The 26,237-nt window shown below is 41.3% G+C and overlaps 1 protein-coding gene across 1 annotated transcript in view; it reads right to left on the reverse strand.

Annotated features, from left to right (window-relative positions):
• Positions 1–26,237, reverse strand: part of LOC117513733 (adhesion G protein-coupled receptor B1-like) — a 712,829-nt gene that overhangs the window by 517,355 nt on the left and 169,237 nt on the right. Inside the window, 1 exon segment of the mRNA XM_034173969.1 lies at positions 831–1,750. Within this exon segment, the coding sequence (XP_034029860.1) occupies positions 831–1,725 (895 nt within the window). The 5' untranslated portion in view covers positions 1,726–1,750.

The raw sequence follows: 26,237 nt of genomic DNA on the forward strand, positions 1-26,237 counted from the left end.
GAACTCCACATACTGAGCATGTTCACATGCTAGCAACAAAAAAAAAGAAAGAAAATAAACAATCTCCTATTTCACAGATGTACTTATTCTTCCATCCACATTGTTTAAGCAAAATGGTGAATAATTATACTGCATTTAGCCAGCACAATGCACAGCTGTCTGTGGGCACTTTGTGCACACAGCAATGAACCAAGCAGAATGCACATACAGACCTCAAGATGTATGTGTGTGTTTGTGTGATGCATCAAATGACTGTAATTAACGTGTTACACCAAAATGTCCTCCGGGCATGATAGAGACATTTTTTTCTTAAAGGAAAAAAAGTAAACTGTTAAACTCTTTAAATATGTCTGAAGTTTACAATGTTTGTGCAATTTTTTAAACATATAAAACCTCCAGTCAATCAGACCCTATACCTTTTCTCCAAATAAAAGGTTGGAAAATTTTGAGTGGGACACTGTCTAATGTATACTTTTCATATGTTACAATCAAACATATTATTAAATAAAAATGCTATTTTTAAATAATGTGTGTTTGAAAAACATTTAACAATATGTGTTTACTTTTCATTTCCATTTGATCATCTCTGGTTTTCAATGAGCCTTTCATATAACATAATGTTAACAGTGGTCTGATTTTGCAAACAGCTGGTGAAGAAAAGCATTATGACTTTCAGATTTTGTGCAGAAATATTCAAGAATATGCATTTTGAAAAGCAAAGGTTGTTTTGTTTTCCTTGGACTGTTTGCATCAATGGGCAGACATAAACTGTATATGTCAACAGTCACAGCTCTATTTAACTAACTGTGGTCAAAGTATGTTCAACTCACCATTTATCTCTGTGTCTTTTCTGCTCTTTTTCACACTGGGCAGACAGTTCTCCAGGTAAACTCCACTGTGGTAACAGCTATCACCCTCCCTCAGCTGTGGCGGTGCCTCCCAGCACAGACATGGCATCTGCATTATGCCACAGGGCCTGTTAGATGTGCTGGAAGCTAGACAGTCCTCCAGCCACTGACACAACATCTGACAGGCTGCCATGCTGGGGTTTCTCTTTCCTACCACCAGGTACTCTGTTGTAAACTCCCCATCGCCCTCCTTTATGACTCCACTTGTACGAGAATGTGCCTTCCTTATTTGAAGGAACTGCTTCCCAGCCTCCAGGAAAGCCACTGAGGCAGATCTATCGCACAGTCTCACCACTTCATCAAAACTCTCCATGCCAAGGTAGGTACGTGTAGTCTCCAGGAAGGAGTCGAACTGGAAAGTGCGGAGCTGTGATGGGATACAGTCCTCAGTGGGTTTGATCATCTTGATGAAGACAGTGTAGCGACGTGGATCTGGGTTCTGCAGCGTCCAGGAACAAGGCACCATAGGGAATACCGTTGATGACAGGAAGGAGCCAAAGAAGCGGTCCTGCACTAAGGTAGAGCAAGAATCTGTCTCCGGGCCTGAAGGGGCTGCGTAACACCGACCCTCCATGAGTAGCAGAGAGGCAGAATACAACATGAGCACTGGGAGAGGCCATCTCCACCGGCCGCATGGCCGAGACGCAACAGCGGTCATGGTTTGGAGGCAGGAGGAAGAACGTTTTAGTCTTTGAGTCAGCTGATGTGTTGAGATGTTCACCTCCAGCACTATAGGACACAGGATGGAGAGTAGCAAGAGGAAGGATAAGAGGGGAATGTCACGTTCAAAGATCCAGTGATTGTTCCATGGCTGCATCGGTCTCCTCGAGATTCACAAAAACCTATGAAATGAAGAGAAGATATCAGTCAGACACCAGGATTACGCTGCTTCTGTTTGTTCCCATAATGACAAGTCTCAATCAATTGGTTTTGTTTGTGCGCTAAAACGAGAACCGTTGCACAGACTTGAGCTTGCTCAATGGTGGACAACAAAACACACTGAGGAGAGACAGACAGAGGGTGAGTGAAGTATTTCTTCATTATGCGAGTTCAGGTGTGTCTCTTCCTAAGAGACATCTGCTCCCATATTTCATTTGTCAGCTCATTTATTTGTCCAATTATAAAACTATTAATTAAAAAGAAGCACCTGCAGTCAATCATTAGTCCATTTTAATCACACACTAACCACAAACAGCAAGGTGTGATCTGTGTTTGCATTTGTTAATGCTTTAGCAATTTCGTCTGCTGGCTTTGAACATTAGTGTTCAAAAAGGCAATTTTTTTTTTTTTTTTTTTTTGCTCATATTACATTTTTACATTGTGTATTTGGCTGCTCTTCCTTACAAACCACTGGCATCTTAAATTCAAAATAATGGCAATGCTTCATGTTGAAAAATAGTTTAAGATTGGTTTCATGGTGGAAAATTGTAGAGTTTCAGTTGCACAGCTTTATTTGAATTTTGAAAAATGCTGCCTGCAGTTAACACTGCTGGTTGAAAAGGGGAAATCTTACAAATAATGACTGCCATCTCTGTCTGTTGCCACCTCCCAGTTTGATACCACCCCCAGAGATACCAGAGTGCTCTTGACCTCAGATTGGGGTGACAGTTCATCATTCAGCAGGACAATGACTCTCAGCACACAGCCATGATATCAACGGAGTGTCTTCAGGACAACTCTGTGAATGTTCTTGAGTGGCCCAGCCAGAGCCCAGACCTGAATCTGATTGAACATCTCTGGAGAGATCAGAAAATGGCTGTGCACCGACAGTCTTAATCCAACCTGATGGAGCTTGGGAGGTTCTGCAAAGAGAAATGGTCAAAACCCTCCAACAATAGGTGCACCAAGCTTGTGGCATCATATTCAAGATGGCTTGAGGCTGTAATTTCTGCCAAAGGTGCATCAACAAAGTATTGAGCAAAGGGTGTGAATACTTATGTACATGTGATTTCTTAGGTTTTAATTTGTAATAAATTTGCAAAGCTTTTTACATGTTGTCATTGTGGGGTGTTGTGAATTTTGAGGGGGAAAAAAAGATACTTTACTCCATTTTTGGAATAAGGCTGTAACATAACAAAATGTGGATGTGTTGTGAATATGTCCCGAATGCACTGTAAACGCTGTGCAGTTAACTACTGAAGCTTACAAGATGGATATGGTGCATATGATGCAAGGGATTTCAAAACATTGGTCACCAAAGCTGATTAAAAAAAAAAAAAAAATCATGTGAGATTATACAATGCAGTAAATACAGAAATGTGTTGCTGTGACAATAGCAGGTTGGATCCCTGTCCAATACCTTAATACAGGTTTCAAATGGAGAAAATCACCAACAGTCACAAAGTTTCAAAAATAAATAAAAAAATAAAACCCTCAATGAAGCAACATTTCATAAAACCATTCATTTATTATTGTCAGCAACAGCATTTTTGCATAAGAGGGCCTCTTAAATAAAAATAGATAAATAAAAACACTGCTCACCCTTGATTGAGGTGCTGGAGTTTAAGTAATTATCAACAGGGAAAAAAAATACAGCATCTGCAAACTCTAACCTGTGCCAAAATGAATTCAATCATGCAGGCTTTTCAGGCAGAGACCTCCATCATGTCAGATTTTGGCCCTGACTGGGGTTATGGTTTTACTTTGACTCCTTTCTTTCATCCACCATCTGCCCCATCTTTGATTTATTAGTTGTTTTATTTTTGTCATGTGTTTTTTCTGTTTTGTTTTGCTTTGCCACTTTGTTTCTTTGTTACTTTTCATGCCTTGGCCATGGTTCAGTTCTGTTCTTGTTTGTTCAGCAAGTCTGTGTTTTCATTGTTTATCATTTAATTATCATTTGTTAATTTTGCTGTTGTCATTTCTGATATTATCTGTTGTGCTTTAGTAACAGGTTTTGTTTATCACTTAGTCCCTGTTTTACTTCTAGCTTGTTTCTTTGTCTCAGTCTTCTCCCTCAGCCCCAACCAGTCCCAGCAGAAGATTGCCCCTCCCTGAGCCTGGTTCTGCTGGAGGTTTCTTCCTGTTAAAAGGGAGTTTTTCCTTCCCACTGTAGCCAAGTGCTTGCTCACAGGGGGTCGTTTTGACCGTTGGGGTTTTACATAATTATTGTATGGCCTTGCCTTACAATATAAAGCGCCTTGGGGCAACTGTTTGTTGTGATTTGGCGCTATATAAAAAAAATTGATTGATTGATTGATTGATAGTCAGTTCCAGTTTAGTCTTAGTGTTCATTTTCTTATTGTTCTCTGATCAGTTCCTACATAGTTTTCTTCAGCACTTATTTGCTGATGGTTTGCTTTCCAGTTCATGCTTAGTTTGTTCCTTGTCATAGTTGTATTATATTCTGTCTTTGGTTTCTGATTATCTTTTTTCACTGTTTTTAATCACTCCATGCTCCTGCACCAGATCTTGTGTCTTTATCTCTCACTCTGATTCTCTGTGCTCAATGTTTCTATTCACTCACACTCTTTGCACCTGCTCACGTGTCTGTCTTTTTCATCACTCCACTTTGTGTAGTCCTTCCTCACTATCTTGCCCCATGCACGAGCTTTGTCCTCCAGCCATGCCCCCTTTCTAGATTGTTTACCTGCACGTGCAACTTGTTAACACCTGCAGATTTAAACTCCTCCGAGCCACCACTCCCCTGCCAGTTTGCTGTCCCCGTACACATCCCAAATCTTGTCTCAGTACTGTTTTTGCCTAGCCATGTTTCCGAAATCTGCTCTGTGTTTTTTGACTGCGTCTTTTGCCTCATCCCTGATATCTGTGTTTGCTTGTGCCTTGGAACCCTGCTTGATCATGACTGCATTCTTGCCTAGCCCTGTCTGTACCCGTTCGCTCCGCCGACTGACAACCTGTGCACCGTACCTTGGCCTGGAATAAAGACAACTTCTTTTACACCTACGCCTGGTCTGGGAGTCTGCATTGAGGGTCCACCCTCTTCAGGTACCAGGCACCCACACAGCCTGATACATCAGGAATAACTTGGCAACAAGTGAATACAGCAATAGAAAAATGTGACAAACATCACTTGATTTGCTCTATCATCATACCCTGTGCAACTAGACATCAAGGAAATTGTAGTCTTATATGTACTGGACTACAAATTAAACATCAGGTGTCTATAGAGACAGAGAGATATAGGTCCTATGCAAGCATCAAGCAACTACACGCATGCGCTGCAGGGGAGCACACCACAACTGGGGAGATGAGCGAAGCAGTACAGCCACTGATGTCAACCTGACCACAGTCACAGTGGACATCAGGACTTCTGGACTGAAGCATTTTTTTTTATTTTTATTGAGGTGCAGAACTCTGCAGGAGTGAAATAGTGCTGTGTCGCTTTAAATCTTATCTGAAGCGCTTGCTCTGTCTCCCTCTCTCTCCCCCTCTTTCTCTCTCTCCAGTTCTCTCTCTCTCCCCCCTCCCACATTCTCTCTCTCTCTGTCTGCCTACTTTCCCTGTTCTCTCTTCATCTGTCTCTCCCCGTTCTCTTTCTCTCTGTCTGTCTCTCTCTGAGTATGTGCGGTGGGAGTTCTTTGATGTGCTCGTTGTGATGGACACACGAACAAGGAAAAAATACATTAAACGACACACATTGCTCATATCCAGCTCCAACATCACACATACAGTATTTTCAGAAAGTATTCACAGCACTTCACTCTTTCCACATTTTTTTATTTTACAGCCTTATTCCAAATTGAGTAAATTATTTTTCTTTCTCAAAAATACTATTTACGACATGCCATAATGATGACAACATACAGTAGTGTTCAAAATAATAGTAGTGCTATGTGACTAAAAAGATTAATCCAGGTTTTGAGTATATTTCTTATTGTTACATGGGAAACAAGGTACCAGTAGATTCAGTAGATTCTCACAAATCCAACAAGACCAAGCATTCATGATATGCACACTCTTAAGGCTATGAAATTGGGCTATTAGTAAAAAAAAAGTAGAAAAGGGGGTGTTCACAGTAATAGTAGCATCTGCTGTTGACGCTACAAACTCAAAACTATTATGTTAAAACTGCTTTCTTAGCAACCTTGTGCATCATAAAACTAGTATTTAGTTGTATAAGCACAGTTTTTCATGATTTCTTCACATCTGTGAGGCATTAATTTTGTTGGTTTGGAACCAAGATTTTGCTCATTTACTAGTGTGCTTGGGGTCATTGTCTTGTTGAAACACCCACTTCAAGGGCATGTCCTCTTCAGCGTAAGGCAACATGACCTCTTATCAAATTCAAACTGATCCATGATACCTGGTATGCGCTATATAGGCCCAACACCATAGTAGGAGAAACATGCCCATATCATGATGCTTGCACCACCATGCTTCACTGTCTTCACTGTGAATTGTGGCTTGAATTCAGAGTTTGGGGGTCATCTCACAAACTGTCTGCGGCCCTTGGACCCAAAAAGAACCATTTTACTCTCATCAGTCCACAAAATATTCCTCCATTTCTCTTTAGGCCAGTTGATGTGTTCTTTGGCAAATTGTAACCTCTTCTGCACATCTTTTATTTAACAGAGGGACTTTGCGGGGGAGTCTTGCTAATAAATTAGCTTCACACAGGCGTCTGCTAACTGTCACAGCACTTACAGGTAACTCCAGACTGTCTTTGATCATCCTGGAGCCGAGCAATGGGTGAGCCTTTGCCATTCTGGTTATTCTTCTATCCATTTTGATGGTTGTTTTCCGATTTCTTCCACACGTCTCTGTTTTTTTTTTTGTCCATTTTAAAGCATTGCAGATCATTGTAGATGAACAGCCTATAATTTTTTGCACCTGCGTATAAGTTTCCCCCTGTCCAATCAACTTTTTAATCAAACTACGCTGTTCTTCTGAACAATGTCTTGAATGTCCCATTTTCCTCAGGCTTTCAAAGAGAAAAGCATGTTCAACAGGTGCTGGCTTCATCCTTACATAGGGGACACCTGATTCACACCTGTTTGTTCGACAAAATTGATGAACTCACTGACTGAATGCCACACTACTATTATTGTGAACACCCTCTTTTCTACTTTTTTTTACTAATAGCCCAATTTCATAGCCTTGAGAGTGTGCATATCATGAATGCTTGGTCTTGTTGGATTTGTGAGAATCTACTGAATCTACTGGTACCTTGTTTCCCATGTAACAATAAGAAATACACTCAAAACCTGGATTAATCTTTTTCGTCACATAGCACTACTGTTATTCTGAACACTTTTCCAAGCCACTATCTATCTATCTATATATACACTCAACAAAAATATAAACGCAACACTTTTGGTTTTGCTCCCATTTTGTATGAGATGAACTCAAAGATCTAAAACTTTTTCCACATACACAATATCACCATTTCCCTCAAATATTGTTCACAAACCAGTCTAAATCTGTGATAGTGAGCACTTCTCCTTTGCTGAGATAATCCATCCCACCTCACAGGTGTGCCATATCAAGATGCTGATTAGACACCATGATTAGTGCACAGGTGTGTCTTAGACTGCCCACTGAAGAGGAGTGGACCAACATTCCACAGGCCACAATTGACAACCTGATCAACTCTATGCAAAGGAGATGTGTTGCACTGCATGAGGCAAATGGTGGTCACACCAGATACTGACTGGTATCCCCCCCCCCCCCCCAATAAAACAAAACTGCACCTTTCAGAGTGGCCTTTTATTGTGGACAGTCTAAGGCACACCTGTGCACTAATCATGGTGTCTAATCAGCATCTTGATATGGCACACCTGTGAGGTGGGATGGATTTTCTCAGCAAAGGAGAAGTGCTCACTATCACAGATTTAGACTGGTTTGTGAGCAATATTTGAGGGAAATGGTGATATTGTGTATGTGGAAAAAGTTTTAGATCTTTGAGTTCATCTCATACAAAATGGGGGCAAAACCAAAAGTGTTGCGTTTATATTTTTGTTGATATTTTTGTTGAGTGTAGATAGATAGATAGATAGATAGATAGATGCTTACGAACATGACTGGCATTCGTGCCAAAGCATTCAATCTTTGTCTCATCAGAAAAGAAAATTTTGTTTCTCATGGTCTGAAAGTCCTTCAGGTACCTTTTGGCAAACTCCATGTGGGCTGCCATGTGCCTTTTACTAATGTGTGGCTTCCGTCTGGCAACTCTAGCATACAGGCCTGATTGGTAGATTGCTGCAGAGATGGTTGTCCTTCTGAAAAGTTCTCCTTTCTCCATGCAGTGGAGAATGGCAGAGGAATGGCCTATGCCCTGTATGCAGTATGCCTGGACTATGGCTGTCCACTGGTACTAGTGGTTGGTTTGTGTCCAAGTGTAATTGTGATGGGTTTAAGTACAAGGAACACATTTCAGGGCAGGAGGGGGAGCATTCAGAGACTCAGCCTTTCTTATGTACAAGTGGAAGATGGGGGGGGTTACAAGGAAAAAAATGCTGATAACCACTGTTGTCAGCCATTAGTTATTGAAAAGTTCCTTAAAGTAAGATCACCATCAAAAGGCATTTATTCTGGGGACTTCCGGTTATGGTGGCCATGTGAGAAGACGTGTTTTGCACTGCTCTGCAGCTGTTTCCAAATTTTTCTGAAAAACTCTGATTTGCAACAAAATGTAATAGCAAAGTGTTAAGTGTTGGATCCTGTAATTCCGAGGGCTGGTAAATTAAGTAAAGAAGTGAAAACAACATCAAAACAGTCAAAGTTAACTGACTATCGTGTTCGCGGAGAACCACAGAAAGTGAACGAAGAAATGGCGGAGGAGAAGCCCAGCAGACAAGGGGAAACCGAAGGTGCAAAGGCGGATGCAATACTGGCTGCTATCAGCTGTCTGAAAGCGGAATTCTCATCAAAACTTGATGGAATTATGTTGGCGTTAGAAGATGTGAAGAAGGAGATAAGCGACTGCACCGAACGAGTGTCACAGGCGGAGTTACGCATCTCAAGTGCCGAAGACGATGTAGTTAACCTGCAAGCTAAAGTTCAGAAACTTGAGTCAAAAAGTAAAACTCTGGAGGATAAGCCCTTGGACCTGGAAACCAGATCCCGAATGAACAACCTGAGACTAGTGGGACTGCCGGAGGGTGCCGAAGGAGAGAATCCATGCTCTTTTCTGGAAAAATGGATTCCAGAAGTACTGAATATTGCGACTGAACCACTTGTTATTGAAAGGGCACACTGAATCGGACCGATGAGGGGCAGCAAGGCGACACAGAGGACCATAATAATGAAATTTCTGAACCATAAGGACAAGCAGGTGGTCATTGCTGCTGCACGGGCTAAAAGAGACATTCGGTACAAAGACCAGCAACTACGGTTCTACTCGGACTTGGCTGCAGGAATACACCAATTGCGGAAACAATTCGACCCGATCCGCCAGGAGCTCCTCAACCGCGGGATCCGACATGGAGTGATTCACCCAGCAAAACTGTTGGTAACACATAAAGAGCGCACTTACACCTTTAAAACACCGGCTGAAGCACAGGAGTTTTTCCAGAGGATCCAGAAGGACACAGACGGGACTTAAATGCAAAAGACTAAAACGGTAACTCAGTGGGGGAACTAAATATGGAGCGGCAACATTAGTTTATTTGATTTGGAACAGTGTGTGAAAATACTGCCTATGACAACTATAACATGGTCTCAGCAAACATTTAGAATATATTTTACTGATAGTTTGGATGCGCTTTCAGGTATATGATAACATTATAAGCCCACACATCTGAAACACTGCATATCATGTTTTAAGTTGTGGCTATAATTTTTCATGCTAGCCAAAATATATCTAGTACACACACTTATGTTCAGGTACACAGGATTATCTGTGCAAGGAAGGAAGGGAAGAAAAAAAAAAGCATTCACACTAACACATTGAGTTCATAAAGTACCTTTTTTTTTGCTTTGCTTTAGTAGTGTTGAACATGTGGTACTAAGTACTCAGGAATTTCACTGTGCAGCTCAAACTTGGAGCAAGCTGGTTGTATATGTTGTAAATGAGAGATAACTGATGTCACAATAGGAACAGCAGCAGAGAGTGTCCGACCAATGGAAGCTAGAGAGTGGACTGACTTCTCTTCACTCAGTGTTGAACTGTCACCAGCCTTAGCGGGAGACAGAATGTTTTTGGGGGGGTCTCACAAGAGTGGGAGAAGGGGAGTTGTTCATGTTCAGTGTGTTGGATGTGGGTTCAGACATCCAGGTTTGTTAAGCTTCTCATTATGTTTTTTCTACATTACTGTTATGTGTCGGACGCAGCTCGGAGAACTGACCAGCGTTTGAAGGACCCAGTATGAAATAAGCAGAGCACGGTACAAAGGCTAACTGAATTTAATACATAACAGTGATACAAAAAATAACAAAAGAAAGTGCGGTCTGGCGTGGTGCGCTCCCAGCAGCGCTAACGGTCCGGAGCCAGAAGCTGTTCGGACCCAAGGACCCCGCCGACACCCCCCAGGTGGCCGCAACAAACCGAGTCTGTGAAAGAAGGAACCATTATGTGAGTCCACACTCTACACACAGAGAGAACACTTAAAGGTGTACAAACAGCAAACACTTCCTGGCTTGATTACTAATCAGCTTCCCAACCTGCAGGCATGGAACATCCAGTTCACAAAACTCCACTGCAGTGGAAGCCGATACATGACTAACATACAGCTCAATATAATAAAGGTGTGAGGGACACCACATTTACTGACTGTATAAATGTTAGTCACAAAATCTAACGTACCTCAGGAAGTGTGCTGACGAGCGTGAGACCTCACCCCCTCCTCTTTCACAGACCGTGCATCAAACCCTGGACGTTCTCTGCATCCACTGATGATGATATTTGATAGTCCAAGGTTCTCTTTTATCAGAAAATCTAAATTTGGTAAATTTATATGGACCCAACATAGACGATGCAAAATTTTTTGAAGATCTTATTCTTACCCTTTCAACATTTGCGGGACAATATATACACTCAACAAAAATATAAACACAACACTTTTGGTTTTGCTCCCATTTTGTATGAGATGAACTCAAAGATCTAAAACTTTTTCCACATACACAATATCACCATTTCCCTCAAATATTGTTCACAAACCAGTCTAAATCTGTGATAGTGAGCACTTCTCCTTTGCTGAGTTAATCCATCCCACCTCACAGGTGTGCCATATCAAGATGCTGATTAGACACCATGATTAGTGCACAGGTGTGCCTTAGACTGCCCACAATAAAAGGCCACTCTGAAAGGTGCAGTTTTATCACACAGCACAATGCCACAGATGTCGCAAGATTTGAGGGAGCGTGCAATTGGCATGCTGACAGCAGGAATGTCAACCAGAGCTGTTGCTCGTGTATTGAATGTTCATTTCTCTACCATAAGCCGTCTCCAAAGGCGTTTCAGAGAATTTGGCAGTACATCCAACCAGCCTCACAACCGCAGACCACGTGTAACCACACCAGCCCAGGACCTCCACATCCAGCATGTTCACCTCCAAGATCGTCTGAGACCAGCCACTCAGACAGCTGCTGAAACAATCGGTTTGCATAACCAAAGAAATTCTGCACAAACTGTCAGAAACCGTCTCAAGGAAGCTCATCTGCATGCTCGTCGTCCTCATCGGGGTCTCGACCTGACTCCAGTTCGTCGTCGGAACCGACTTGAGTGGGCAAATGCTAACATTCGCTGGAGTTTGGCACGTTGGAGAGGTGTTCTCTTCATGGATGATGCGAAGGAGATGTGTTGCACTGCATGAGGCAAATGGTGGTCACACCAGATACTGACTGGTATCCCCCCCAATAAAACAAAGCTGCACCTTTCAGAGTGGCCTTTTATTGTGGGCAGTCTAAGGCACACCTGTGCACTAATCATGGTGTCTAATCAGCATCTTGGTATGGCACACCTGTGAGGTGGGATGGATTATCTCAGCAAAGGAGAAGTGCTCACTATCACAGATTTAGACTGGTTTGTGAACAATATTTGAGGGAAATGGTGATATTGTGTATGTGGAAAAAGTTTTAGATCTTTGAGTTCATCTCATACAAAATGGGAGCAAAACCAAAAGTGTTGCGTTTATATTTTTGTTGAGTATATGAGCAAGGTGATAAATCGGGCAAACTATTAGCATGGCAAATTAAACAATTAGAAACTAAAACACCAATCACAACAATTATATCTAAAGGTCATGTTGTTGTGGATCCTATAGAAATTAATAATGCTTTCAGAGAATATTATAGAAAATTATATGATACAAAAATTAAAATTGACTTACAAAACCTCAACACATTTCTCGACAAATTATCTATACCATGCATTCCAAATGAACACAAAGAAGATCTGGAGCTAGAAATTACAAAAGAAGAAATTTGGCAAGCTATTGATAATATGAAATCAGGGAAAAGAGCGGGACCAGATGGCCTTCCAATTGATCTATATAAATGTTTTTAGAAGCATTTCAAAAGGAAAATCTCCCACCTTCTATGAATAGTGCTTTAATTACTTTACTACCAAAACCAGGCAAACCTTCTAACAAATGTGAGAATATATTACTAAAAGAAACTAATGAGTCAATTGATAGATGGATGTCACTACCTATACCTATAATTGTTAGAATTAATTTTTTAAAAATGAATATAATACCAAAATTCCTTTATTTATTCCAAAATGTCCCTCTGCCACCTCCTATAGACTTTTTCTCAAAAATTAAAAAAATGATTGTGAATTTTATTTGGAACAAAAGGAGGTCAAGGCTTCGGCTGTCTTTACTTTATTTACCATTTGATCAGGGGGGTTAAAGTGTCCAAATTTCATGTGGTACTACTGGGCCGTGCAGCTGAGATCAGCCATGTTCTATTTCTCAAAAAAATGATCTCCCTCATTGGAAATGGAATCTCACGGTTTAAAATTGCCTTTTCCCTTATACATACGAGGTCTGTTAGAAAACTATCCGACCTTTTTATTTTTTTAAAAACACTATATGGATTTGAATCATGTGCGCTTGCATCAGCCAAGCTTGAACCTTTGTGCGCATGCGTGAGTTTTTTCACGCCTGTCGGTTGCATCATTCGCCTGTGGGCAGGCTTTGAGTGAGCACTGGTCCACCCCCCTGTTGGAAACCATTTGGAAGATTCAGATGGTTAGTATCTGAGAAATTGTGTAACAGCTGGGCATGTCACAACTTGTCCTGTGAGACTTCCAACACGGACGTGCTTTTTGTTGTGCGCCATTGCGGCTCCGTCCCAATGCACGAATTCCTCTGCATGTCTTTCATTTACAAAATCTCCTATAACAGTGGAATGTGCCGCAAAAGTGCTGATGTACACCACTTCTGCAATTTCTCTGGTAGTCAGACGACGTCCCGGATCAACACAGCCTTCACTTTGGAAATGATCTGGTCGTTTCAGCCTGTCGATGGCTGCTCAGAGCGCGGCGCACCCTCAGCTGCTGTGGGCCATCTTTAATCCGGTTGTAATGGTCCTTAATCTGTGTGACGCCCAGAGTATCTTCACCGAAAGCCATCTGAATCTTCCGAATGGTTTCCACCTGGCTGTCTCTCACAGTTTCTGGAAAAATTTGATTCAGCGCTGCTCGAATCGCTCAGCCATTTCCCTGAAAATGAAAATCCGACGAGGGGGGTGGACCAGTGCTCACTCAAAGCCTGCCCACAGGTGAATGACGCAACCGACAGGTGTGAAAAAACTCACGCATGCGCATGAAGGTTCAAGCTTGGCTGATGCAAGCGCACATAATTCAAATCCATATAGTTTAAAAAAAAAATAAAAAGGTCGGATAGTTTTCTAACAGACCTCGTATACTCAGACACTGTAAAAAAAATTACAGAAACAAGCTAAAAATCCAATTGTAAAACACATGATAAAAATATGGTATGATGTGAAAAAAATACTTGAAAGAACCATGCTCACTATCACAATATAGTCCAGTATGGGGCAATCAGTTTTTTGTTCCAGGAAGAGCAGATGCAACATTTAAATTATGGAATTCTAAGGGACTTAAAATGATTCAAGATTTATATTTGACAAACTCAGATATTATGATGTCTTTTGATGAGCTGAGGATTAAATATAATATCAATAAAAAACATTTCTTCAAGTACCTCCAGCTTAGAAACTTTGTTAGAGTAAACCAAAATAGTTCTCTTAGTAGACCCATACATACACCTCTTGAAGAAATGATGATAAAGGACAGCTTGAGAAGAGGTATCATATCAGAAATTTACAAGTTATTGGTGTCTAACTCGCCAGAAAACTCTAAGTATAAGTTGAATGCTTGGAAAGAGGATTTGCAACTAAGGATTTCGGTTGAAGATTGGAAAGTATCATGTGCTGGTGCTCATACTACATCTATAAATGCACGCCTTAAACTAGTACAGTACAAATGGATAATGCGCACTTATGCAACTTCAGTAGATTTAAACTGATATAACAAAAATATACTGGATATTTGTACAAAATGTATGGAAGCTAGAGGCACACTTTTACACTGTATTTGGGAATGTAGGAAAATAAAACTGTTTTGGGAAGAAGTAAGAACTATAATTGAGAAGATAATTTCAAAACAAATTGTACTTGATCCAACATTTTTTCTGTTGTGCATTTATCCTGAAACACAGAATTACAATAAGAATGACAGAGCATTCATAAACCTGAGCTTCCTATACGCTAAAAAATGTGTTGCAATGTTATGGAAAAACAATAGACCAAGTACCGTCCAATGGATGAGGCAGATCTTATCAAACCTTCCACTGGAAAGAGTAACTTACATATTAATGGGTAAACCACAGACTTTTGAGAACATATGGATGCCTATGATTATGTTAAGGATTTAGATTTAACTGATGACCAAATGAATGATTAGAGCGGACAATGCGGTTCCCAAAACGTAAAATGTCTGTCCTGTAATTCTTTTTTTTTTTTTTTTACATTTTTATGCAATGCATTTGCATATTTCAAGTTGTGCAGATTACCATTTCTTTAAAAAGGAGAAGCATTTTTTTTGTTTGTTTGTTTGTTTGCTTGGCTGATTGTTTTATATCTCTATGTCATAAATACAGTAATCTGATGTTTTGTTATATATGTTATGTGAATGTAAAATGCTGTATTTCATGGTGCTAAAATGCCAATAAAAATATTATGGGAAAAAAAGGCATTTATTCTGACACACTGCATCATCCCTCTTATTCAATCATATTTTGAATCTTCCTGTTTCATTCTGCTTGTTTCATCATGATGACATCTCCGACTCCACCTCCAAATCAAAGGCATCACCAGTCCCTTTTATCACACAAAACTGACAGTAATGAAACAGACTTCACACAGGGGATGAAAACCTGGTCTTTACTGACAACACCCCATCTGTCTCCAGACCACCATCCCTCCCAGAGCACCTCCTACCTGCTCTTAACATGCTGTGAGAAAATCTGATCACCCAGCATGGAGCGCTCCATTGTAACTTTCCGTTTATGACCAGCCTGCCCCTCATTAGTATTTCTCCCCACCTTCTCAGCACTGAAACACACATACACATCCACAAGCCTTCCTCTATTGATCTCTGGGTTTGAGAAGCTCACAGAAAGAGAGCGGCTATTAACACACGTTGATCCAGTCTGCACTGGCAGTGGACATGTGGGCCACAGTGGCTGAGACTTGCTGGAAAAAAGAATAAGAAGAAAAGAAGAAGAAAATCTGTCCTCTATCAATGTGTCTCTGATGTCACATCACATATTACATTTTTAAAGAAAACACACTGAAGATAACATGATTTAACTGACACAAAACAGAATGAAGGCACTTAAATAAGGCAAAGAATATTACTGAGATAATCTCATAGAATGCATTGTTCAGGCCAGCTTGAAGTTCGGTGGCAATATGTGTTAAAAAATAAATAAAATTCAAAACCTTGAGGGTTTTGGTCAGATTACAATAAAAATAAGCAACTGGCACCCACTGACCTAAAGTGAAGTCAAATATTACGGCCCCTTCATACATAGTGCAAAGTTTGGACAGCGTTTTGATGAAAATGGTGAAACAGCACGAAACTGTTCAAAATTAGAGCACGAAACACTGTGAATGAAACATTGCGCATGAAACATCATGCCAATGGGCAGGAACCATATCTCGCCGCTTATGTGGAATAAATAAAAAATAAAAATCAGCCGGTACCTGTGGGATCACATCATACCGCTTATGTGGAATAAAAAAATAACAAAAAAAAACCACACCACTCAGGACGCAAACCCGCGGCTTTCAAAACCTCTGATTCCCAGCCAGAGACTTTACCACTGAGCCACGGAGCTGTTCTTTGAAAGCTGCGGGAAGCTGCCTCATATCAGGAAGGAATGTAAGTATTACAAAAAAATTTAAATCCCACATCATTTAAAAACACCACATTTATCAAGCGAGCAATTCAAATATGATCCATCTGTTCCTCTGGTGATGATCCATGGTCATTGACATACAGTCATGAAATGACATGAATGAGAGGCAGCGTGCTCTTATCATGTCCACATCTACTGGTCAGGTGCATCCAGTTGGCCATGCACGTGTTCTGCCCGACACACGTCTTGTGGATGGCGCGCCACAGCACAGACACTCCGTCATGTGCAACAGAGCTCACGTGTGTAACGTAACGGTCAGATCGCCTGCTGCATGTTCTGATTTGATGGTCCGTTTCAACCTGGGGGCCGTCACTGTCCACTCCGTGTGTGCGTGCTTGCTGCATCTTGTCGCCACCACAGCGACATATGTTTTTATTTATGTCCATGTAAATACAGCAATCAGACAAACATGCCTCATAGTGGACAGTTGTTTGTCCATGACTATCCAAACACAGTACGTGTTGTCCAGCTGGGACGTCCAGATGGACAGATCGCCACAGCTGCTTCTGTCGGCAGCCACACCTCCTCAGTTTAGTGCACACACCAAAGCCACACTCATGGGACACTTAGAGAAATTTCACTGCCAGCATGTCAATGATTGTCTGCTGACTGTTGTTGTGTTAATAGTACTAATGGCCACAGATTTTCTAAGTGCCAAATGAGGAGTGTTAGATGTTTGTGTGTGTCACCTGCCGCGAGAGGGATCTCATGGGCTTGCACCGCGCACACTCTGTCTTTCAGCACTGGTGTGCGCAAATAGAGGTACCAACAGGTGTACAAGGCAGCTACGATTTTACACGTTTTGCACACGATTCCTGCTTCATGTGCACTTTATGTGCAACGTGACCAAATCTGCACTACGTGTGAAACCTTGGATCACAAAGGGACTGCTGAATGCATGTAAATATAAACATTTTTGGTACAAGCAATTTTTAAAACTAAGAACAATTGAAGCTGAGAGTAAATATAAGATATATAAAAACAAGCTAACCAATATTATGCGATCCTGCAAAAGGCAGTATTACAGTGGTTTATTGGAAAAAAAAAACAAACAAACAAAGGTACTTGGAAGGTTTTAAATGAAATCAAAAATAAAAAAGTTGTCAAAGATTATCCATCATATTTTTACACAAATACTGATACAATTGTTAGGAAAAGAAAGCTATAGTCGATCATTTTAATGATTATTTTGCTCTGTCTCTGGTGTGCACATCACTCTGTGCACACCAGAATTATGAATATTCTTAATTCATAATTGGGAATATTCTTAATTCATAATTGGGATTTGGCTGAGCGAGTGGAACTGTTAAAAGTGTTTTTCACTGCTTGGCTGCAACATTACAGGCTATCTAGCATCAAGGTCAACTGCCCACTGTTTACCTCCAGAGGAATTTATCCAGGCTCTGGTGAGATTATTCGGCTCCATTCTTATCTCAACCCACAAGGACAATAAACTGACAGACTTATACATGGACTGAAGCATGCCCCAGCTTTCTGCTCTTACCTCCCTTCCTGCCCCTCCCTCCCTGCGGAAGGCCTCTGTCCTTCCCAAGCTGGCAGGCGGCGTGACTTGACAGTTGCAGGCGGCCTTCACCCACTTTGCCTCAATTCAGATGATGGACTACTTCAAGTTTAGTGCACATAAACAATGTCAAATGTATATGTGTTGTCTTTAATTTTGATGTGTGCGATTATTACGGTAAACAAGTAATAATTGTGGATAAATTGCTGTATCTTGTCTGTGGCAATTGGAATGTAAATGTAATTGCCCTTTTTTGGGATCAATAAAGTTGTCTGAAGTCTGATGACTTCTTGTTTTCACATTATTAACAGTGTCCCAGCATCTCCTCTATGTGTCAGACCTGAAACAAAACCTGTAGAAATGGGCATATGCCAGCTATGATTTTTGTGTGGTGTACTGCACATTTCCATTGTCATTTCACTTTTGATACATCTGAACAATAGCATGGAGGTGCACCTATGCCATGTTTATGTGCACAGACAGCCTTTGTACATGAGACCTCTGGACTTTCAGTATCCCATCAATATCAGTGTATCATCTTTTATGGAAGAAGGTCTTCAGAAAATCCTTGAAACGTCATCATAACCTACCTTTGCCATCAACTTAAGACACAGATCCTGTATCAGCCTCCAACCCAGCATGGTTAATCCAAAGCTTCCTGCTGTGAGACTGTGTGGATAGGTCCTGGAGAATGTGACCCACTTTCCATACCTGGGCCATGTGTCATTAAACACTGACATCACTGACGAGATCCAACACTGACCCAAGTGTGAAGGAATTTCCTTCTGGTGGCTTCGCACCCATGTTTTCAATAACACAAAATGAATAATCATTCTCTACAAAGCTATCATGCCAACCCCACTGTACAGATCTGAAACATGGGCCACCTCCCACCACCACCACCTGTAGACTCTTGAGTAATTCTACGAATGCCACCTGAGGAGTACTACCATACCAACATCAGCATCCTGGCTTAAGTCAAGCTCCAGAGCATGGAGTGTGACATCTTTCTGTTTGATCTGTGATGACATCTGACTTCCCAAGCAGATCTTCTACATTCATCTGAGTGAAAGAAAATGGTCCAGAGGATAGCAAAAGAAAAGTCACAAGGTCCTCCTGAAGCACTACCTCAAGACCTGCTCCATTGACTGGAAGACCTGGGAAGAACATGCAAGGTTCTAAGCCAACTGGTGAGCAATGACCCACATGGGAGTAAAGTTATATAAAAAAAAATGCATATCAACAACATTGAGAAGGGGAGAAAGATGAAGGAGAGAGAGCAAGATCCTGACCAGCAAAGGCTTCTTGCAGCAACCATGTGTTGTGTCTATCAGAAACAGGTCTATATCCTCTTCCAGGAATCAACTCAGTGACCATCTTCAATGCCACAAAGGGATTGCCATGACGATGACTAATGTTGGAATATAAGTGTGGTGCAGCGTTGATATTTTAACTATATGTAATGCTAGAGAGATGTAGTTTATATTATTAATTTAAAGGGCACACTTTCAGAAAACTTAATATTACAGAAGCCTGAATAGATTTTATTGATGTCATAAAAAAATCAAAACGTGTAAAAGCTCAAGAGGGCAAAACCTTTTCCACAAGACAATCCTCTTTCTGATTTTTCACATAGGTTGAAAATACCCCTTAAAATGAAATTACAAAACCACACACATTAGAACGAACAATCAACAATGTGGAACTCTGACAATATCCACAGGTTCACCCCAGGGCTCAGTCATCTCTCCACCTCTCTTCACTCTGTACACTAATGACTGCAGGAGCACTACCCCTGGAATAACATATATCAGATATTCTGATGACACTGTTATCATGGACTCCACTAACACAGATGGACTTTTACAGGCTGAACTGGATATTTTTTTTACTGTGGTGCACAGATAATTGTCTGGAGTTAAATGTATCCAAGACCAAGGAAATGGTTGTCCTTTTCCATCATGGATACTCCACCACTCCCACACTTACAGTTGACAATGAAGCAATAGAAAAGGTCCACTCATACAAATACTTAGGTACAATAATTGATAAACTCACATTTCAACTCAATACAGAACAAATCTTCTCAAAATGTCAACAGCGCCTTTTTTCCCTCCGTAAACAAATTACAGGTTCACCACTCAATTCTTGCAGTTTTTTATAAATGCTTCATAGAATCCATCCTCACGTTCAATATTACAGCTTGGTTTGGTTCACTCAGTCTTACCCATTGTAACACTCTCAATAAAGTCATCAAGATCAGTAGCAAAATCATTGGACAGCAGCAGGACTCACTTACCTCCATCTATAACCACGACTGTGGTTATAGATGGAGTCGTGAGGAAAGCCACATAGATCTCCACAGACCCCACTCACACTCTGCACCAGCACTACACCTTTTTACCATCAGGTCGTAGGTTCAGGTCCCTGCCTTTCAGGACTAAGAGGGCCACCTCCAGTTTTCTGCCCACCTCGATCCGCCTGATGAACAGCAGCTAATGTGACTAGTTCTTTGAGCAGGCTGTGCTTGGCTTTTATTGGCTTTTGTAATTATATTTATTGTGTTGATGAAGTGTTGATTTTATGAAATTTTATTATGCATGAAATGTGTGTTTCTGCTCGTGCTGGCACTCTGTCTGCAAAGGAAGTTCCTAACGGATAAATAAAGTTATTTTGATTATGATTTTTGATTTTTGATTTTGAGCAAGAATCTGAGTAACATATTGTTCACTACATGTGCTTCCTGTACTTCCAAGCCATAAAATCAAAATGTCCACAGTCAGCAGAGATGTTTCTGATACGGCACCGCGGCTCTGTGATCCTGTGGTTTATCTTATGAGTGGGGCAATATGATCTTTCTGTGGACACAATGCTCTGATAGTCACATCTGTCCACTCTCAGCAGACTGACTCACAATACTCTATAGGGTCTACATTCTTATTCAATTAGCTGGTCTTATCACAACGGTATCTCACACATACCAAGCAAATGTATTCAGTGTACATGGACATCCATGTTTTCCCAAAACAATGGTTAAAATTAATTAATCAATTAATTACAATAAAAAGTAACAACTAGGGCAGCGTGGTTGATTAGTGGTTAGCACTGTTGCCTCACAGTGAGAAGATCATGGGATTGATTCCCACCTGTGACCTTTCTATGTCAAGGTTACATGTTCTCCCCATGTTTGTGTGGGTTCTTTCTGGGTGCTCCAGCTTTGTCCCACATCCAAAAACATGCAGGTTAGGTGGATTGGAAGCATTAAGTTCTCCATAAGTGTACGTGTGCATGTGAATGTGTTTGTTTGTCTGTATTTGGCCTGTGTATACTCTGCCTCATGCCTTATCCAGTTCAGATAAAGCATTCTTAACGAGTACGAGCATGATACGAGTAAAACCCGTCAATATCCGTGCTTGTGCTGAAGGAAAATCTTCATTGTCTTCATAGTCTCCCGCACACACAAACAGGGACTGATCTCTCTGTGCTTGGCTTGACTCTAGCTCACGTTGCTGCTCTCTTCAGTACTCCTTAGGTTTTCTTCCACTCACCTCTGTTTTGGTTTGTATGATATTTAAAATGACTTGATGAAATTGTTTCATAATGTACACAATGGATTTGACAAGACAGAGCTGAAAACGGCTCGTGTCACATCGGTCACTGCCTCCACTCCGGTCGTTTTTTTTTTGTTTGTTTTTTTGTCATGTATGCTTGCTCTTAGTTTGGGTGGTGGTATGAAGTGAGTTGGAAAACTCTTCTCCTACTGAACACGGTGAATTTGAGAAGAATACAGTGAACAAGGCTGACATATTATTTCTCTGTTTGCCATCACTGGATGTTTGCATGAATCACCAAGTTCACACAGATCATTAAAAAATAAACAGTCTTACAGACCACTTACACACACACACACATACAGTATAGCTGAACACACAAATCTCCCTCTCACACAGTTACTCAGTCTCTCTCTCTCACACACACACACACCTTAATCAACATTGTTTAACGTTGTGCGGGGGGGTGCCAAGAAGGTTAGGTAGTAAAAATAAATAAATAACTGGGAAAAAAATCAGTTTTATAATGAATTAAAAAAAAAAAGTTTTGTTGAGTATGACAGCTCTTGTTCATGCATACTTAGTTCATAATTTCCTACTGCATTGAATCTCAATTCTGAGGCTGTTCTGTTATTCAGTTCTGATTTTATTTAAAAAAAAAAAAAAAAAAACATGATCTGTAAATAATTCCTTTTTTATTGTGATCAAAAATATTGAATCTCAATTCTCAGGCTGTTCTGTTTAGTTTTCAATAGTTTTCAAATAAACAATAAATATAGCAACTTCTGATCAATCCTTGTCAATTTGTAGGAATCTACAGCAGGCCATGGAGCAGGTGATTAGAGACCCTGCAAGGCTTATGACAAATGTGGATGTGGAATCCATTAGCTTAGCGGGGAATTTAGTGCAGAAAATCCACTATGGTGATAGTGCAGTTTATTTGCCAGGGAGGGAATTTCAACAAGTTGAGACTGTGGCCTGCTTCCGTGGTCGTGTCCATAAAAATCATAGAGGGATATGCTTTCCAAACTTAATACCCATTACTATATTGGATGATGTTGAAATTGAGGATGGCCCAGTGGTTGTTCCAGCAATAGCAAAGATTTCATGTCTGCTACCTACAACGCGCGTGGAATGTCTTAAACCTAAACCTACTTCTAGGCATCTTATATATGCTACTCTGGAACCACCCCTAAACCCAAACAGTTCAACTGTCAACCCCACTGAGGTCCTTAGACTGGGTCTCATTAACATAAGATCACTGTCCTCAAAATCATTGTTGATTAGTGATGTAATTATTGATCATCACTTAGATTTGATTGGGCTATGTGAAACCTGGCTTAAACCTACAGCTGTCCTCCCCTTAAATGAGGCCTGCCCACCAACATATACATTTAGTCATATCCCTCGTGATGCGAAGCAAGGCGGGGGTGTTGCTCTTATTTATAAATCTAGGTTTAGCTTATTAGCTGTTGGGGGTTACAAATATCACTCATTTGAGCATCTGATTCTCCGCTCTGCTCAGGATATTACACATTGCCAAGGTCAGAAGAATAAAAATCAGTCGTATTACTTTGTCACTGTATATAGGCCTCCTGGCCCATATTTTGAATTCTTAGATGAATTAGGTGCGTTCATCTCTAACTTGTCAACTAGTGTAGATAACATTCTGATCATTGGTGACATTTACATTCAAATAAATAAGCCTTCTGATCCCCTCTACAAATCATTTATGGAAATTGTGGATGCATTAGGATTTCGGTAATGCATTTGGGATTCAACGTACATTAGTGGAAATACCCTGGATCTGGTTCTCGCACGTGGTATTGCTGTCATGAATATTGACATCATGCCTCTTACATCAGTGGTGTCTGATCACTCACTTATTAAGTTTACAGTTTTGCTGCCGTGTTTAGTGGAACAACAACCTTATATATCATTACGGCGATACATCAACTCCTCAACTAAGACTGAACTGGAAGCTAGACTGCCTGATGTCTTTTCTTCACATTTGACAAATACGCAGTCAGTAGACAGACTTGTGGATAGTTTAAACTCAGTGCTCAAAACTACACTCGACATGATTGCACCACCTGTGTTAAAACCGCGCTACCCCAAATCACAGTTACCTTGGTTCAATGATTATCTGCGTGACCTCAAGCATAAAGCAAGAGGTCTAGAACGGAAATGGCGTTGTTCAAAATTAGAAGTATTTCACCTTGTGTGGCGTGATACTATCTTAGACTATAAGCATGCATTATTGGCTACAAAGCGGACTTACTACTCTGATTTGATCAACAAAAACAAGCATAACTCAAAGTTCTTGTTCGACATGGTGGCAACACTTTTGCATGGACAACCACCTGTAGTTCGCTCTCCTTTTACAGCACAAGATTTCCTGGATTACTTTGGGAAGAAAATAGAAGACATCAGGTTAAACATATCCCGGCATGCCTTAATCCAGCCACTATACCCTACTATTGATGTGGGCGCCACTACTGAGGTATTACCTAGATTTACAGAATTTGACAGTATCTCACTAGGCATGCTGACAAAACTCGTAATGTCAACAAAAAGCACAACATTTATTTGATCCTATACCAACAAAACTGTTTAAGGACCTGTGGCCCAAGGGTGGGCCACAGGTACAATATACATGCCGATAACTGCTGGTAATCTCGTTCACATAAAATCGTTAGAAGATTGCCTTGCAGCAGTGAGAAGTTGAATGTCTAGAAACTTCCTACTTTTAAACTCTGATAACACTGAAATGATGGTTCTTGGTCCAGTGAGACATCAGCATCAATTTGACCAGTTAACGCTCAGCCTCGGCTCGTGTGTCATACATCACACTGACAAAGTGAGGAACCTTGGGGTAATTTTTGATCCTTCATTGTCCTTTGGCCTCCACATTAGAAATATTACTAGGACTGCTTTCTTCCACCTGCAAAATATAGCAAAGATTCCTCCCATCCTGTCTATGGCTGATGCTGAGACCCTGATACATGCATTTATCTCTTCTAGATTGGACTACTGCAATGTTCTATTTTCTGGTTTACCGCAGTCTAGCATTAGGGGTCTCCAATTGGTTCAAAATGCTGCAGCCAGACTTTTGACACAAAGCAGAAAGTTCGACCACATTACACCCATTTTGGCATCCCTTCACTGGCTTCTTGTCCTAGTGAGATCAGATTTTAAGGTTCTGCTACTAACCTATAAAATTATTCATGGACTGGCACCTCCCTATCCAGCTGACCTAATTAAACCTTACGTACCGGTCCGGGCTTTATGTTCTCAGGGTGCAGGACTACTTTGTGTCCCTAAGGTGAATAAGAAGTCTGCGGGTCACAGAGCTTTCTCTTATCGTGCCCCGGTTCTCTGGAATGATCTCCCTGCGTCAATAAAACAGTCAGTTTCTGTGGAGACTTTCAAGTCCAGACTTAAGACGCCCTTATTTTCCCTTTCATATGGCTAGCATACTGGTACAGTTTTGTTTTACGCTTTTTACTCTTTTAATTCATTTATTAGTAATTGGAGCGGGCCGCGGCCTCAACTTTACCTAAATTCTGGGTCTTTTAGTGAAGTTTAGGGCTAGTGGCCAGCGATCACCTTAGTATTTCTCTGTTTTTCTTGTTTAATGCTGGCAAATTATACAGGATTTTTTTGTCTTTCTGATGCCTGATTCTGTTTTTTCTCTGTGTTTAAGGTGCAGCTCCATCCAGAGATGGGAGTTGTATTCGTGTTGGCGATCCTCCTGTCCTGTGCGCCAACAGCATTTCTTGTATATTCGTCTGTGAATTGTTCTGTGAATTGTTCTGTATTTTATGTTTGTAGCATGGCCCAAGCAGAGGGTCACCCCTTTGAGTCTGGTCTGCTTGAGGTTTCTTCATCAGAGGGAGTTTTTCCTTACCACTGTTGCTCTGGGGGTTGGTAAGGTTAGACCTTACCTGTGTGAAGCGTTTTGAGGCAACTCTGTTGTGATTTGGCGCTATATAAATGAAAATAAATTAAAATTGAAAATTTCAGTGTTGTGTGGGCCGCTGAAGAGGAGGTACTGCTGGCCCACCACCACCAGAGGGCGCCCTGCCTGGAGTGCGGGCTCCAGGCACCAGAGGGCGATGCCGCCTTATGGGAGCAGCCGGGGTGACAGCTGTCACCCATCACCGGACACAGCTGTTCCACTCAGCACAGAGGTATATCAGGAGGACGGCGTCTCCACCTCAGTGCCGAGATATCGCCTAAGACTGAGGTAATATTCTCTGCATTCATATTCTGAACAACCAGTTAAAGCTTGTTAAACCTTTTCAGGACTGTTGACTACTGGTAGCTACATTGCTTGGATAAGTACTCACCTTCCTGCTATACATTGACAAGAGGTGGAGGCGGCTTCTCCCCTCTCCGTTACTGGGTGCTGTCGCATCCACACCTGTGTGTTGTTGCTCTCTCCCGCCAGCAGTACCGGATCCGACGAGCGGAGGCAGTGGCCACCTGGGAATTCGGGACTTGGCGGTTCCAGTATTTCCAGGGTTCGGTGGCAGAGGAGATCTGGGTGGTTCCGGTTCGACTGAGACAGACGTCTCCTACCTTCGAGCCTGCCCACACGACACCAGCGGATTCGACCCCAAATTGTGATTGTTGTATTCATTGTGCTCATTCCACAATAGTAAACCTTGTTATTCCCTTCCTCCATTGTCCGTTCATTGCGCCCCCCTGTTGTGGGTCCGTGTTCCTACACTTTCACAACATTCAGACTTAAAATAATGTACTAATTTAAACCCCAGCTATTTCCGGTTAAACCACGCCCACTTCCGTTTTACCCTGCCCACTCCGAGTACAGATATGTATACAGATAATTTAGATGGTTGAACAGACACAAATGCAGACAGTGGTGCACTCGCTCATC

The sequence above is a fragment of the Thalassophryne amazonica genome, chromosome 7, assembly GCF_902500255.1.
Source record: "Thalassophryne amazonica chromosome 7, fThaAma1.1, whole genome shotgun sequence".
In the NCBI taxonomy this organism is placed as follows: domain Eukaryota; kingdom Metazoa; phylum Chordata; class Actinopteri; order Batrachoidiformes; family Batrachoididae; genus Thalassophryne; species Thalassophryne amazonica.